A 17,192-nucleotide genomic window follows, 5' to 3' on the forward strand; every position below is an offset into this window, starting at 1 on the left:
ACTACTGGTTTTTTTAATCTCTTGGAATTAGTAATTTCTGTATTTTTGTTCTGCAAACTTGAGTGGCATATTATTGTTCTGTGGGTGACTCTGGATGGCGGGCACACGTAAGAACTTCCATTTATCATCAATCCGTACTAAGTTCTTCCAAAGAGGGAAGAGGGGAGAGGGCAGCCAATGATTCTATGCAGAAGTGGTGACCCTTTGGAGCGACTTCCTGTCTGCCACTGTGCAGTTACCAAACCACGCACAGGTGCAATAGGTTACGACACTACAGCACAGCAGTAGAAAATCACCAGCAGTTTTTCATTCAGGGTTGTTGTATGTTTTTCGGGTTGTATAGCCATGTTCCAGAAGTATTCTCTCCTGACGTTTCACCCACATGTATGGCAGGCATTCTCAGAGGTTGTGAGGTATGGAGAAAACTAAGCAAAGAGGTTAATATATCTGGAAATCTAGGGTGAGAGAGGTCAGTGTGAATGTTGTAGTTAATCACTTTAATTAGCATTGAAGAGCTTATCTGCTGTCTTCTTCTTGCCTCTGGGGCATCCTTTGATTAGAGTCATTAACTGCCCTTGGTTGATTCATGTCTGGAAATCCTGTTTTCAGAGTGTTGCTTTTTATTTACTGTTCTGATTTTTGAGCTTTTTAATACTGATAACCAGATTTTGTTCATTTTCATGGTTTCCTCCTTTCTGTTGAAGTTGTCCACATGCTTGTGAATTTCAATGGCTTCTCTATGTAGTTTGACATGATAGTTGTTGGACTGGTCAAGCATTTCTGTATTCTCAAATAATATACTGTGTCCAGGTTGGTTCATCAAGTGCTCTGCTATGGCTGATTTATCTGGCTGAGTACGCAGTGCCTTTCATGTTCTTTGACTCGTGTTTGGGCGCTGCGTTTGGGGGTCCCTATGTAGACTTGTCCACACCTGCATGGTATACGGTAGACTCCTGCAGAGAGAGGATGCCTTTTGTCTTTCGCTGACAGTAGCATTTGTTCGATTTTCCTTGTGGTTGTTGGTTCCTTAGAAGTATATATATAGAGATAAATGGATGGATAAACTCACACTTAAAAAAGTACCTGCTCCAACTTACATACAAACTAAACTCAGAAACTATCTTGTTTGTAACTTGGGAACTCCTGGTATATAAAATAGATATAAAACTCAAACCCTTACTGATAATAAATCAGTGTTTGCAAAGCTTCATAAACAAGCAGATTTTCCTTTTTTATGAAGTATAGCTGAAGCGCTTTCTGAAGAGTCCACTGCAAACACTGCATGCTAGTAATGGATTTATGTAATTGTCTAGGCAGCGTTCAGGGCTGAAGTCCCAAAAATAAACAAAAAGGTATGTCAGTGTGGAGCATTCAGATATAACCAGCAGAGGGCAGCATATAGATGCAAAGGCTCCCTCAGAAGGGGGGGGGGCTGTGCCCTCTACACCAGAGATTCTTAATTTTTCCCCACTTGCAATCCCTTTCCTCCTGAGAAATTTTTAAATAAGCTCAGATATATAGGTATAGCAAATAGGTATAGAAAGCAAACATTTACTGATAATAAATAAACATTTGCAAGGCTTGCTAAACAGGCTGGTTTTCCTTTTTATGAACTACAGCTGAAGCATCTTCTGCAGAGTCCATTGTGAACACTGAGCATTCTACAGTAGTGGGCTGCAGCCGCTACTGGAGTGCTTGCAGCATGAAGACAGGAAGACAGGCTACTCCCCGGAGCGGCGGAGTAGCCGCGGCAATGATGACAGGCCGGCCTATGATGCCTGCCTCTGGATCAGCAGGAGACTGAGCCCAAGGGATTGGAAGAACAAAGTCAGCAACACGGTGGATTCCTGCAGCAATAACGGCTGATTTAGGATCTCAGGCAGCTAGACATAGGTAAGAATGGTGCTGAAAGAGCCAGCTTTGCTGGTATTATGCATTGCTGGTTAATGGCGACATCCTTGCTCAGACTTGCAAGTTCCAACCCCTTTTCACAGCACTGTTCTACACTTTCTGTCTCTGAAGGATCCTTCACCCCTCCAGAGAATGGATAGTGCAAAAACCCGCTGGAGAGGGGGCTATAGAGCGGAGGATTACCTCAGATTTTAAGTTGACTCTCTCCAAGGTTAGCAGAGCCCTTCTTGTCTCTGCACCATCTTATTAGACCAACCCCTTATCTTTTACAAGAGCTTGGTTTTAATTTCTGGTTTGCCAGTAAAACCGAATTACTGTGTTGTAAAATGAATCATGTCTAAAAAGTGTGTCACTAACATGAAATGTTTGGAAAGCTCTGCTGGCTTGCTGGATTGTGAGAAAAGACAGGCCAGGCACTTCCTCTGATAAGTCTTTCCTCCGAACTACCAGGAATATAAATGGAGATTAGGGAAACAGGAAGAAATATTCGGGGATATGCCTTTCCTCAAGACAAGAATGTTAGTAAATTACTAGTTAAAACATTTCTAAGAAAAATAACTCTGATAAAGAGTAGACTTTGGCCATGAGGGGGTTATGGGGGAAATGTAAAGGAAGAACACCCAAAGACAGAAGGGTTTAATAATTCCTTAATAAGTAGATTTATTTTACTCAAAAGATGGATGCATCACTTGTAATATCTAAACGTGGTCTCTAGAAACATTGTGGACATAGAGGAGGACTGTATTGACATGGGATTAACATCATGGCCATTTGGTGTTTCTGGACTCGTTGTGGCCAGGCTGGTTCTTTGTACAGACAAACGGATGGGTTCAACCTTAAAGGTTACAAGTTACTAGTAATACAGTTTTGCCTGACTCCCTGAAGAATTTACACTCAACATGACAGTTAATGCTGAGACTCTTCACCAGGTCAATCAATAAGCCATTCTTCATCTCCTATGACATTCTGACTGGTCCTTAGGATAGTACTTTCAGCTAGGAAACACTGACAATCTTGTCTATCATAAACCCCATTCCAGATCTTTATTTTTGTAAAAGATGAGTTCTTGAAGCAAAATATCTTTATATAGATTTGATTCTATCGCTTTGAAAAGCAAGATCTGTCATTTTAGCATTCACACTACATTTCAACAAGAATGTAAAAATCCCATGTACCAGGACAAAATTAAATCAAGAAATAAAAAAAATCAATAGTTCTACAGGGTGAAGGAATAAAACCAGGAGATGAAGAACCAAGACACAGGTCTATCATGTTGCTCTTAATCTGCTTCTTTTTGGCTTCTTGACTTGAACTGTTCTCAGAGGCCAGCAGGTCATGTTCAGCACAACACTAAAGCCACTCATGGAAGGTTTGTGTATCACTGCCATATAATCCAGTTCGAAGCAGATAATCTGGATGTTATATGGCAGTGTAGATGGGCCTGTGAGCATGACCAAACACTTGATCCAGTCCTGATAAAGCACAGTCCTCCCCCTCATATAGAAACAGATTTACATGCATACAACAATATCTCAAACAATTGAAAAAGCGACATGAATGCTGACTGTCTGCAGATGAGTTGAAGGAAAGATCAGTGTGCACTGCAAACAGCTTTAAGACTGTGTAGTTGATGCTGATGTTGTGGAAACTTGCGACGGTACTTTAGCTCTAGGAAAGTAGTATCTAACAAGAATGGTTAAGAAGCTATCATGAACTTAAATCAGAAGTTAAAAAAAACCAGAGCTTGTAAAAGTTATTTTTAGACTACCCCAAGACAGATGCTCACAGATTGTGAAAGTAGTCAAAACGTTTTTCAGAGCTGTGGGTAAAATTAAATTTCCCACAGATAACAACATAGATTAAAATTGCTCCTTTACACAGTGTTTATTGGAAAGCTGCTTAAACAGGACTCAGATCTAATCTGGTACATAATTGGGAATAAATCCATGCTGAAATAACCAGTTTGCCTGGTTAAATATTAAAGAAGAGCAATACCCCCTTCCTCATCGTTACTACAGCTTTGGTCCTGAACAAAAATGACTCTTCAAGTTTTCAGCAGTGGGCCAAACCGGCCTTACTGATCACATAATACTTTTCCAGAGATAAGAGCAATAAACTAGTGACCCCTGATAGATTGTAATTGTATGAGTGTCCTTCCCCAACCTGAACTTCAGTTTCTCCACTTTTGAGTTCTCCTTCCTCTTCATAGAAATTAGGAATGTGCATGTGCTTTAAAAAAAAACCTGAAGAGGTATTTCGACAAGAAATAAAACACATGAAAGGGTATGTGTTAAGATATGAGAAAGAGCAGGAGAGGGGAAATTGTACTGTGCCACCTACAGGCATGGCCACCTAAATTGCTGAAAAAGTGGTTCAATGAAAAGAAAGTCAAAGCCCATTACTCAGCATGGAACTTATATGGAGGTTGAAAAATCCTGAGTCGCTGTGCCAAACAAATGCAACACATTCCCAATCTCTAATTTCTGACTTTTACAGATGTAAAGTCCTTCACAAGGATACAGAAATGTGGGAATTCCTCTTGTTGCCAGGTACTTGCGGATGAGACGCTCTGTTCCGTACCAATTAAAGCCCTTGGTTGAATGTCCAATACGAGGTAGGTGGACACTTGCTGAGGGGCCAAGGAAAAGGGGAAAAGTTGCCTGAATAAAAATTCAGATACTAAAAACAAGAGAGAAACATCCTGTACATAACTTCCTAGCTGTAGAAATTATATTCTAATCTAAAGGGACTTTCAAATCTACAAATTTTAGGGCAGGGGCCCTCACGTTCTTCAAATAGAGGGCCAGTTGGTGGGGGCTGGATTACAGTTTGAAAAAACATGAACAGTGCATATGTTTTTTGTAGTGCAAAAAAACTTATGAAAGAACAATACAATATTTTAAATTAAAAATCATTTTAACCAATATAAACTTATCAGTATTTCAATGGGAAGTGTGGGCCTGCTTTTTGGCTAATGAGATAGTCAAGTTAATTAGGATTGTTGTTGTTGCTGTGTGCCTTTGTTTCAGATTGAGGGTGACCATAAGCCTAAAGTTTGGACCACGGGATGGGTAAAGGACCTTGGCCCGCAGGCCATAGTTTGGGGACCCCTGCTTTAGGGTAAGGAAGACCAGGGAGAATTAAGCCCAAGGGCACTTTCCTTCACTAGCTGTTCATTCCAGTGTACAACCTGTTAGCAACCTTCTATTGCAGGCATGGGCAAACTTCGGACCTACAGATGTTTTGGACTTCAACCCCTAGAAACCCCAGTCAGCTTACTGGCTATTAGGAATTGTGGGAGTTCAAGTCCAAAACACCTGGAGGGCTGAAGTTTACCCATGCCTGTCTATCCCCTATTTTGACCTCAATAAAATATCAGCAGATTCAATTGGACAGTTCTTTCCTTTTTTAGTTTGATATGTGGCAAACCAAGATAGAGGCAAATTATGTTTTAGTAGTTTCCAGTATGCTCTTTCAGAATGAAGGGCAGCTCACAATTTTTAAGGTAACTCAACTCAGGTAGCAATACTTGTTAAAAACTCTGAACATAGAACCAGATTTTTGTCTGAGGAGAGGAAGCACAACAAAAGGTGCAGGAGGCATCCCTCTGAAATGTCTCCTTCAAAGCTGGGGCAGCTGCTGATACAGGAGTCTTCTCCACAATGTCAGAGACTCTAGGAGGAGGCTGGAATACCTCCACTGTGCCTCTCAACTTGCTTCAACAGGACCTTCAGAACTCTATATGTGAATTGAGGGGCATATTCTATTTCTCAAACAGGAATACTTACCATTCCTTTTCTTGGCTGCCAGATAGATTTTCTTTAATCCTTTTTCCAAAGCAGGGAGCTTAATTCCAGACAAGTTGTTGGAGCAGTCTCGGTGCTGCGCAACAATAAGGGCAAGCTGGGAAAGCGCGATAAATGCTTAGAGTAAATCAAGGAACAAGAGAAGTAATGGCAAGGCTTATTGTCAAGAAACATCTTCCTCACCAGGATGCAAGGACTATTGTGCCTCTGGATTAAGTCTAAAAGCATTCTGATAATTCCTCATTTCATTTTTATCAGTCTAAATAAGCATTTGAAAATTAAAACATATCTCAAAGTTTGTTCTTTTTTTTTTTTTAAAAAAAAGACTGACTACCTTGTGGAGATGTCTGATGCCAAAACACCTTCATGGATGTTTCTTAGTGAAATTCAAATTATATTTCCACTTAAGTGTTTTGTTGTTTTTTTCACCTACAGCTGCCTATTTTATATAGCTCCTCGATTAAGATTTTAAATGCTTCAATTAAAAGAAGGGGAAAGTATCTCCATGCATAGTTACCAAGTCCTGTCCTTTGTTTCTGGATTCCTTATCATCAATCGGGAATAAGAGAGTTCCTCCCAATTTCAGATCTACAAGAATAAAGCAAAGCAGCACTGAGACCTTATGATTGGGATAACACTTTAATGACTTGTTAATATCAGATGTTGGGAAGTCTTATCTAAAACAGTACAGTTAAAAGGGGAATAATTTCCATTTCCCCCCCATATCTGACTTACCTTTCATCTTTCCTGCCTGTTCATATATCTTCTTTGGCTGGTCAGAACGGTTCCCCAAAGCTGTAAATAAGCCTCCTCTCCCCCAGCGGCCTGAATCATCTGAACCAGAGAGTAACATGTAAGACTTTTACAGAGAAAGTTCGGGAAAATCAAGGAAGGATGTGTGGGTGTGTTTTTTTAAATGGAGCTTTCAAGGGCTGAAAGATAAACTCTTTCCTCATATCGTTCTCATGGAAAGTGCATCCACAGATAGAAAAGCCTTTGTCCTGTTGAGATCCACAAAGATTAAAAAACAAACAGCTATCTGCTGTACTGACAATGTGAATATTTTAGTGTGGCAGGATAGAGAAGAGGCCAAATCTCAAATGTAGATAGCAGTTATGCTTCAGGCAAATCCTGACCAAGCAGCTTCTGTGAGACACAGGTCACTAGCAGAAGAGAAGGTTGAGAGGAGACATGATAGACATGTACAAATATGTGAGGGGAAGTCATAGGGATGAGGGAGCAAGCTTGTTTTCTGGCTTCAAACTACAGGAAAGGAGATTCCACCTGAACATCAGGAAGAACTTCCTCACTGTGAGAGCTGTTTGACAGTGGAACTCTCTCCCCCGGATTTGTGGTGGAGGCTCCTTCTTTGGAGGCTTTTAAGCAGAGGCTGGATGGCCATCTGTCGGGGGTGCTTTGAATGCGATTTCCTGCTTCTTAGAGGGGGGTTGGACTGGATTGCCCATGAGGTCTCTTCCAACTCTACTATTCTATGATTCTATGCAGGGACACAATTTGATACCCTTGGCTTCTCGGTTCTTCCCATCACTCAAATTATTTCTGGGACTTTTCATTATGTAGTCTGATGATAACGGGAATCTTGAATGCCATCCAACATGCACACTAAACCGACAGAACATTTAAATATAAAAATACTTCTTCCAAAATGGCATAACAAGATATACAAATTCTATGCTGGAATCAGAGGCATCATATTCCACAGGTATTCATTTTAAATGATTTCAGATATTTTGTATGTAGTACAAAAAAAATCCACAACTGATTGGCAATTGGACAACTAAGGCTGAAATATTAGTAAGAGTTGGACTTTACAAAGACAGGATGGGTGCAGAAAGGTTTTGTGAAGCAAGATTACAAAAAGCTGGGCACGCTTCTTAATTTTTGTGAGACTGCGCAAAGCACTGATATCACTACTTAAACATGCAGTTTGCATTAGGATTTTAATAATCTGTTGAGATGTATTTATACAATTATTTTATTGTTGCTTGCAGCAATTGATTGTATTTTCCTGCATGGGAGAGGGTTGGACTGGATGGCCCTTGTGGTCTCTTCCACCTTTATGATTCTATGCAGAGCTAATCTATGAGTAAGTTACAGATACCAAGGAGGAAAATGACCTATTACACAGATTTCTGGAGTCAGTAATATTACTCTCTCGGTATATACAATTCACAGAATCAAGTCAATGAAGAAATTCTCATGGCTTCCCAGTTAACTAGAACCTGCTTATCATTAGAAAGGAAAAACACATTTCATCACAACCACATTTTCCTATTGAAAACCATGAACAGAAAGAAGTTCCACCCAAGCAAGACTTTGGGGAGGTTACAAGTTCACAAAACCTATGCCTGGTCTGGCAGTGTTTTTCACTTACCTACACAGTGCACAATGATGACATCCTCTTCCCCAGCTGAGGGATGAGTGACATCACCCATAATATAGTGGATGGAGGTCTGGTTTGTATCAGTGTAATCCAAATGGACATTCAACATGCCGCCTTCCTCCTCCTCCTCTTCCTCCTCCTCACTGCTCTCTTCTGACTCAAGGCAACAAGACCTGTAGTGATTAGCTTCCCACCAGGCCATCCTAGATTTAAAAAAAAAACCAGATAGTTTTCTCTCTTAAACAAGCACACTATCTACTGTAATAACAGCAACACAAATGTTGAGTGAATTAAAGCCTTTTGATTTGAGGTACAGCCTGTTATGATGCAAGGCCAGCCACCTTGCACTTCTGAGGATGGGGAAAGGCTAAAGAGCATGTTAAAGTCAGACATCATATCCACAAGCTTGTATCTAAATTCAAATCCTGTTCTCATTGTTAAACAGAACAAACTGCAGCCATCCAGATGTTGCTGTATTACAACTCCCATCAACTTTAATAATGATGTCTAATGATGAGGAATACAGGAGTTGTAGTTCAGCATTTGGAGGACCATATAAAATGACATGGTATACTGGATTTTGTCTGCAGGCCTTGAGTTTGACACATGCGTTCTACGGAGATTTCAGAAAGGATTATGAAGAAAACATGCAACCACTGTTTGTAAGAGGTAGTGCCAAATATACAGCCTTAACCTAGCAGCAGGAAGAATTATGAAGGGCTTTGTTTGCTTGTGCCGCTTTGAGTGCAGTGCCTGCAGGTAACCTTACTTTTTCTGGTCTTCGGCTTCTGCCTTTTTTTGTCTTTGTTCTTCCTTGATCCTGGCCCTTCTGGCTGCTGCTTCTTGTACCTTCCTACGCCTGGCTTCCAGCTCTTCAGGACTTAATTTCTGCCGTTTCTTACTGGGACCCATCTCGATGCTCACAAGGACCTGGAGGGAAAAAAAAGTGTTTATGAGTTACATTTCCCCACAGAAAGTTGCTTCCAGGTCATTCTTCATCCAGAGTAGCATAGCTCCCTCTGGTCTGCTTTTTAGCTGCTCTTTGAAATGCTGTGGGCTGGTTGACAAGCTCTCAAGGAACCGAAGTTTGGTCTTACTTATCCCCTCTGCAAGTCAGTGACTGCATGTTCCTGTGCAAAGCCTCTTCATATACACTACTGCATTCAGCCGAAACCCATCTCTTTGAATTCTACAGTGATCATGGACATCTTAACTTATTTTAAACTAATTGTGGTGGAGCCCCTGGTGGCGTAGTGGATTAAAGCCTTGTAACTTGAAGGTTGGGCTGCTGACCTGAAGGCTGCCAGGTTCGAATCCCACCCGGGGAGAGCACGGATGAGCTCCCTCTGTCAGCTCCAGCTCCATGCGGGGACATGAGAGAAGCCTCCCACAAGGATGGTTAAAACATCAAAACATCCAGGCATCCCCTGGGCAACATTCTTGCAGACGGCCAATTCTCTCACACCAGAAGCGACTTGCAGTTTCTCAAGTCGCTCCGGGCACGGAAAAAAAAAACCCTAATTGTGGTGAAAATCCAACTGCCAAAGCTAGTGGATCTTCAATTCTTAGTTTTATAATGGTGTTCAGGTTCATGATGGTACACAGAACATATTTTTGTGACCAAGTGTTTCTTTTCTATACCAGAAATCATGCAATTTCCTTATTCTATATAAAATATTCTGACTGGAGAAGATGCCCGACCTGACCTTTTTTTTTCAAATTGCAGAATGCAAACAAGCTAGTTATAAACTTTTACACTAAGCTACCACACAACGTGTCAAAATGCCACACTTTATTTTTACTCACATTTGCTTTATTTCGGAGAGCTCTTCCTTCTTGACTGACATCTTCAAGGAGAACTTTCTGAAGATCAAGCAGCTGATCAAAGGCTTTCTGGTCTTCTCTGGTAACTTCTTTGGAGTAGTCTTTGCCTTCATACAGGTACATGTGGCCTTAAAAACAAACAACCATCTCAAAATGAACAACCAATCATGCTTAAGAATTTGATTTAAAAGTAAGTCCAGTTCTATTTGGAGCAATAGGAAAAAATATGGATGAAAACTCTGTTCACAGTGTGATATGACCTGAAAGGAGAAAAAAATGTTAAATGATATATAAGTGCTATCTGACTCCAAAAAGACGTCCTAAGATGTATAAAAATACAGCTGGTAAATGCTGGAAATATGATTAGAAATTAAGGACATTTTATCATATGTGGTGGACATGGTCGATGATAAATCATATTGAACTGAGATGCATCTGATGATAGAGGACATTTTTTTAAAAAGTACAGTAGACTCTCACTTATCCAACATAAACGGGTCAGAAGAACAGCGAATATGTTGGATAATAAGGAGAGATTAAGAAAAAGCCTATTAAACATCAAAATAGGTTATTTTACAAATTATGCACCAAAACATCATGTTATACAACAAATTTGACAGAAAAAGTAGTTCATTACACCTTAATGCTATGTAGTAATTACGTATTTACAAATTTAGCACCAAAATATCACAATGCACTGAAAACATTGACTACAAAAATGCGTTGGATAATCCAGAACCTTGGATAAGTGAGTGTTGGATAAGTGAGACTCTACTGTATTACTAAAAGGACCAGAATTGTATTTGTTAGGAATGATGGAAGTACAAATGGGGAAAAATATGGAAAAACTCTTACAGTACTATGTCAGTAAGACAAGTGATTGGTAAAAATGTATGAACTACTTGAAACGGACAAATTGACAATATTCATCAAAGAGATGTCTTTGGTTAATTTTCAGAAGAAGGGAGATATGTCTTTTGTGAAGATAAGATGGAGGGCATATCACAACTTTGGCTTTTGATAGCCATGAGATGCAGTTATTAGAGCATTATAAAGATAATATATAATATAAATTTATATATATATATATATATATATATATATATATATATATTACCATAGTTGTAATATGTGATTGAGAGGAAATCATATTATCCCTCCTTGTAGTGTTCCACATAGTTTGTTTAGCGTACAGTGTTGCTTGTACTGTATAATATGTAAATCTTATGAATGTAAAATTCCCTTAAAGTTGTTTTATATAATTTTATTTGTCTTAATAAAAGTATTATTATATATATAAAAAGGAACCATCACAAGAACTACCCTCTATGACATTTCTCCCCAGAGAGCCATTTTAATCAGATGGAGTATTAGACTTACTACATTCAGATACTTCTGACACCAAACTATGTTCTGAACCATGAGCAAATCTCTGAGGGGTGCTTGTTTAATTCTGGTAGGAAAATAGCCTAGATTTTTGAAAAACAAGGATTGCATGAAATCTGCAAACAGAAGAAATATCTTTGCAAGGAGAGGCTGATTACAAGCAGATTAGACAGGTATCACAATTATACGAATGAGCAGCGTTAGAGTTCAGAAATTTATCTTAGCTTCAAACTGAGGTTAATTCTAATCCCAGTCTCATTTTAACTCAACATACTTTCTAGATTTTGCTCTTCGTTTCCATCTGTGGTGGATAGCACAGGATCCATCACCCATATTCCTTCTCTGGTCTCTCCGAGAATATTTCCCAAATCCACATCACAGATAGTACTCCCATCCAATGATAGCAATTTGTCCAAACCAAACTTCAGGATTTCACTCAGCTTTTTAAAAAACAAAAATGACAAAGGTTAAAAGTCTTCATAGTTGTTCATAGTCTTCATAGTCTTCTTGCAATGTTTCCAGATCACTGTTACTACAGATTCATTAAAAACCTAGTAATTTGTAGAGAAGCAAACACAAATGTTTATGTACTGCCCGCCTGTGAGGCAACACATTTAGTTATCAAAACTCAACTTGACAGTGTTAAAACAATTGCAGAAACTAGAACCGGAAGCATGGCTACTGTTATAAAACTGTAACAGTAGCTATCATTCTTATTTTATTATAGACAGCCCTGAGATCTTTAGATATATCTAACAAACTAGTAAAAAAAGGAGAGGGTGACAAATTGGGTTGAGACTAAGCAATGAATCATGGTCCATCACTTGCCTTTGTTCTGAGTTCAAAATCAAATTAGAGCAAAGTGCTTCCGGTATTATTTTCTAACCCTTTTAAAGAAAAAGGAATTAAAGCAGGCATAAAATTAAGGACATTTACAGTGGTTATATCACTTCCGGGAATATTACTTCTGAAAAAACAGGCTTTTTGTGGTTCAACAATAAGTTCAGCAAAATCTAAAACTTTTAACTGGTTGGTCTCAAAACTAGAGAAAATTTGTGATCTGATATAGTGGCTTTCGCAATCAAGCTGCTAATAGCCTGACAAGCTTATAGAAACCTTGTTGAAAATCCCAAAATCACTCAAATTCCCCAGTCCAGTGGAAATACAGCAAGATCTTATTGTCGCTTTCCACATATTTTTAATGAAAATGGATCTGGCTTTGAACATTTGCTTTCTCTTTTACCTGAATATTATCAGTTTCCTGTGATTTCTGGGTTCCAAGTGCAAACTGACCTCCTTCAATAATGGTATTAGTTAGCTGGAGCTTTGATGCTGCTCGTCGATAGATTATCTCTTCTATTGTGTCTCTCCCAATCAAACGAATAATTTTTACAGGCCTTAAAGAGCACAATAAAAACACATTTTAATTTAAAAGAGCTGCACTAGTCTAGAAGAGACTGGAGTCTATATAAATCTTACAGAGAATAAAAAAGCAAATGGCGTTTAGAGCAAAGATGGTTCACACTTCACTCACCCCAACCTATCAGCTTCCTAGAGAAAACTTGTCATTCAATCCTGTGTCAGACAAAACACTTTCACAAAGTAGCCCCACATCCAAAAATAGTTGGCCTGCATTTCTACCTGTCAGTCAGCAGTCCTGCTGGCACAAGGGTTTAACTCATTGTGCCACCGGGGGCTCCTCTGGAGCAAATGACAGGCCTACTCAAAAATATAGGATGAAAATATATTTTACCAGTCCAGAGGTTTTCTAAGCTTTCCACCACATGTTCCTCTTGATAAGTAAACCAAGCAATCAGATCAGCTATGGTCTATGTAGAGAAGCCTCTCCCTAAACAGAATCCTTTGGATGCTGTCCTGTCAGTTGAGGCTGATGGAAGTAGTACTAGGTCACTGGGTTGAAGAAAGCTTCTGTGGAGAGGATGCCTGCAGAATTAAGGGGTTGAAATGGAGTACCAGGGCATCCACTATGCCCGTTCCTCATCCAAATCACACTTAGGGAATGTGATTTCTTGAGAAACAGTTCTGCCATGCAAAATCCCAGAATGCATAAAGGAATTTCTGAAGATCAGATTACACTATGTAACACAGTTTTTGTTCCTGAGTTATAAATGTCATTTCCTAATTGGTTCTATTATAAAAACGTGGGAAACATTTATGAAACTGCAAAACTTTGTTTTTGCAAGACATCTGCAGCACATTTTGCTATAATTTTTCAATGAATATTTCATAGAACCTCAATCAATTCAACATAGTTTGTGGCAGCCACAAAAACAAAGTTTCACAATTATTTTCAAAGTAAGTACCACACAATTAAATTGGAAATAACACTTTCAAAACAGGAACATTTTTTTCAAACTTTGTTACATAGTATTACTACAATATACACCCCATCTTTTGGATAATGCCACTGAATGTGGCAAAGTATTAAACAAAAAGACAATAAAAATAATACAAATAGTGCACGAAAGAACATATATAAAACAAACTCGAAGACATTTTAAAACACATACACATCTAATGGTTTAAGCTAGGCCTGGGCTGTGGTGCAGGCTGGTGAGCAGCCAGCTGCAACAAATCACTCTGACCAAGAGGTCATGAGTTCGAGGCCAGCTCGGAGCCTGCGTTTGTCTCTGCCTTTGTTCTAATTTAAGGCATTGAATGTTTGCCTTATATGTGTAATGTCCCCTTCGGGGTGAGAAGGGGGGAATATAAATACTGTAAATAAATAAATAGGAGACAATTAAGATCTGAACAATTAAAATTTCATCAAAGCAAATGGGCCAGTTAGGTTGCCGGACCAAAAATTATTCAATATAAAAATGCATTTACTTTTGTTGTCTTATGAGTAAGAACATTTTTGATTTAATATAAAAATGTCTGGTCAACAATAATCAAACACCTATATGCCAACAGAAGGTCTTTTCAGTCATCACCATCAAGTTGGTTCTTAGTAGGGTTGTGCCCGAATCCATTAAAAACCCCCCGATCTTCTGCTTATTCGGATGCCTGTAATGGCAAGGGCTCTGCCGCCATTTTTTTTGTCCAAAATAGATTACTCGGCTGCCGATCAAGGCTACTTTCTGTTTCTATTCGGGAACACGCAGAGCATGGAGAGGCTGCCACATGCTCGCACAGGGTTTCCCTGTGAGCCGTGCCTGTTGAGCCAATCAGGCAAAAGAAAGCCGTGATGTGTCTTACCCAATATAAACGGGGTGAGTGCCTCCATTTCTCAGTTGCATCCTGGCTTTAGAGAGAGGTACCTCAATCCCATTGCCACTCGCAGCTTTAGCTTTTGGCTTGGCATCCAGTATTGAATCTAATTTTATGTTTTAATTTTCCTTTATTTTCTTTATTTTATTTAGTGGGACTGGGAGTTGGAAAGTGCAGATGGATGGGTGTGCATTTGGGGACTTGGGAGAAAGGGCATCTCTTGGGTGGGTAGGTATGCTTTTCTTTAAAATTATTAGGGTGGCGCTGAGCCTTGACTCACCCTCTTTAGCTTTTTCTTTCATATCCTTTTCTCCTTCCTCCCCTCTTTCAGAAGAGTTTTAAAAGGGGCTTACATGTCTGTACACTAATGCACAGAGCATGGGAAATAAGCAAGACGAACTCCCAACTTTTAGCACAACACCACATTTACAATGTCATAGGCATTGCTGAAACCTGGTGGGATGACTCCCATCACTGGAATGTAGCCATCGAGAACTATAACCTCTTTCACAGAAACAGAACAAAGGGGAGAGGAGTAGATTTATATGTCGAAAACAGTTACATTGCAGAAGAAATGCAAGACTGCAATCTGGGTAACCAGCTTGAAAGCATCTGGATAAGAATCAAGGGAACCGGGACTCAAAAAGATCTCATTATGGGTGTCTACTACAGACCTCCGAGACAGGATGAAGAACTCGACAAAGCCTTCTGTCAGCAGTTGACCAAACAGGCACAAGGAAGAGATACAGTAGTCATGGGCGATTTCAACTATCCTGATATCTGCTGGAAAACAAACTCGGCCAAGAGTACAAAGTCCAACAAATTCCTCGCTTGCCTTATAGACAATTTTATGGTCCAGAAGGTAGAAGAGGCAAGAAGGGGATCGGCTACTCTCGATCTCATCTTAACAAATGTGGAAGATCTGATCAATGCAGTTGAAGTGGTCGGATCCTTAGGGGCAAGGGACCATGTGCTCCTGCAGTTCGCCATACAAAGGATGGCTGAAACTAAGACTTTAAACTCTGGACTTTAAGAGAACTGATTTCCAAAAAATGAAGGAAATACTGAGCAGCATTCCATGGATGCCAATATTAAAAGGCAAGGGAGTTAAGGATGGATGAGAACTTTTTTAAAGTGAAATACTCAAGGCACAAATGCAAACAGTGCCAACAAAGAAAAAAAAATAAGGCAAATGCGAAGAAGCCAGAATGGATGTCCAAAGAACTTCTAACTGGGCTAAGACTCAAAAGAGACATGCACAAAAAGTGGAAAAGGGAGAAATCACCAAAGAAGAATTCAAACAAATAGCCTACTCCTGTAGGGAAAAGGTTCGCAAGGCTAAAGCGCAAAATGAGCTCAGGCTTGTCAGGGACATTAAAAACTACAAAAAAGGCTTCTTTGTTTACGTTGGTAACAAAAGGAAGAACAAGGAGGCGATAGGGCCTGTGCAAGGAAAAGATGGGGTGATGGTGACAGGGAATAGGGAAAAGGCAGAACTACTTATTGCCTTCTTTGCCTCAGTCTTCTCACAAAAAGAAAGCCATCCTCAACCTCAGAAACATGGAAGGGACGAAGGATTAGGGGAAATCCAACCCCAAATAGGGAAACAAGTCATTTCAGCAATACCTGGCCGCTCTAAACAAATTTATGTCCCCAGGCCCAGATCAACTACATCCAAGAGCATTGAAGGAACCATTGGCAATCATCTTTCAGAGTTCTTGGAGAATGGGAGAAGTCCCAGCAGATTGGGGGAGGGCAAATGGGTCCCTGTCTTCAAGAAGGGAAAAAGTGATGACCCAAACAATTACAGCCTCACGTCGATACCAGGCAAGATTCTGGAAAAGATCATTAAGGAAGTGGTCTACAAACACTTTGAAACTAATGTGCTCATTGCTAATAGTCAACACGGATTTATCAAAAACAAGTCATGCCAGACTAATCTGATCTTTTTTTTTTGATAGAGTTACAAGCTGGGTCTATGCAGTAAGGCCTTCAACAAGGTCTCCCTTGATATTTTAGCAAACTAATTAGTAAAATGTGGGCTAGGCAAAACTACAGTTAGGTGGATCTGTAATTGGCTAAGTGAACAAACCCAAAGGGTGCTCACCAATGCATCTTCTTCATCTTGGAAAGAAGTGACAAGTGGAGTGCCACAGGGTTCCATCCTGGGCCAGGTTCTGTTCAACATTAACGACTTAGACGAAGGTTTAGAAAGCATGATCATCAAGTTTGCAGACGATACCAAACTGGGAGGGATAGCTAACATTCCAGAAGACAAGAACAGAATTCAGAACGACCTTAACAGACTAGAGAGATGGGCTGAAACTAACAAAATGAAGTTCAACAGGGACAAATGCAAGATACTCCACTAAGGCAGAAAGAATTGAATGCAAATATACAGAACGGGGGATGCCTGGCTCAACAGCAGTACGTGTGAAAAAGGCCTTGGAGTCCTTGTGGACAAGTTAAACATGAACTAACAATATGATGTGGCAGCAAAAAAAAAAAAAAAAAAAAGCCAACAGGATGTTGGCCTGCATAAGTGTCTAGATCCAGGGAAGTCATGCTACCCCTCTCTTCTGCCTTGGTCAAACCACACCTAGAATACTGTGTCCAATTTTGGGCACCAC

At 39.8% G+C, this 17,192-nt stretch overlaps 1 protein-coding gene across 5 annotated transcripts in view; it reads right to left on the bottom strand.

The window, feature by feature from the left end:
* Nucleotides 1-478: 478 nt before the first annotated feature.
* chd1l (chromodomain helicase DNA binding protein 1 like) overlaps nt 479-17,192 on the bottom strand; it is a 49,845-nt gene continuing 33,131 nt past the window's right edge. For 4 of the 5 annotated variants that reach the window (XM_008103849.3, XM_062971359.1, XM_062971357.1 and 1 more), the window contains 10 exons: nt 12,575-12,728; nt 11,606-11,771; nt 9,928-10,073; nt 8,891-9,051; nt 8,113-8,324; nt 6,453-6,551; nt 6,235-6,305; nt 5,700-5,814; nt 4,432-4,540; nt 2,547-3,594 (listed from right to left, as the gene is read on the bottom strand). In XM_008103849.3, the coding sequence (XP_008102056.1) occupies nt 3,525-3,594; nt 4,432-4,540; nt 5,700-5,814; nt 6,235-6,305; nt 6,453-6,551; nt 8,113-8,324; nt 8,891-9,051; nt 9,928-10,073; nt 11,606-11,771; nt 12,575-12,728 (1,303 nt within the window). In that variant the 3' untranslated portion in view covers nt 2,547-3,524. Of the gene's footprint in view, nt 1,027-2,546; nt 3,595-4,431; nt 4,541-5,699; nt 5,815-6,234; nt 6,306-6,452; nt 6,552-8,112; nt 8,325-8,890; nt 9,052-9,927; nt 10,074-11,605; nt 11,772-12,574; nt 12,729-17,192 lie in introns of those variants that run through there. The other variant, XM_062971356.1, reaches the window with a different exon arrangement.

The sequence above is a fragment of the Anolis carolinensis genome, chromosome 2, assembly GCF_035594765.1.
Source record: "Anolis carolinensis isolate JA03-04 chromosome 2, rAnoCar3.1.pri, whole genome shotgun sequence".
Taxonomy (NCBI): Eukaryota; Metazoa; Chordata; class Lepidosauria; order Squamata; family Dactyloidae; genus Anolis; species Anolis carolinensis.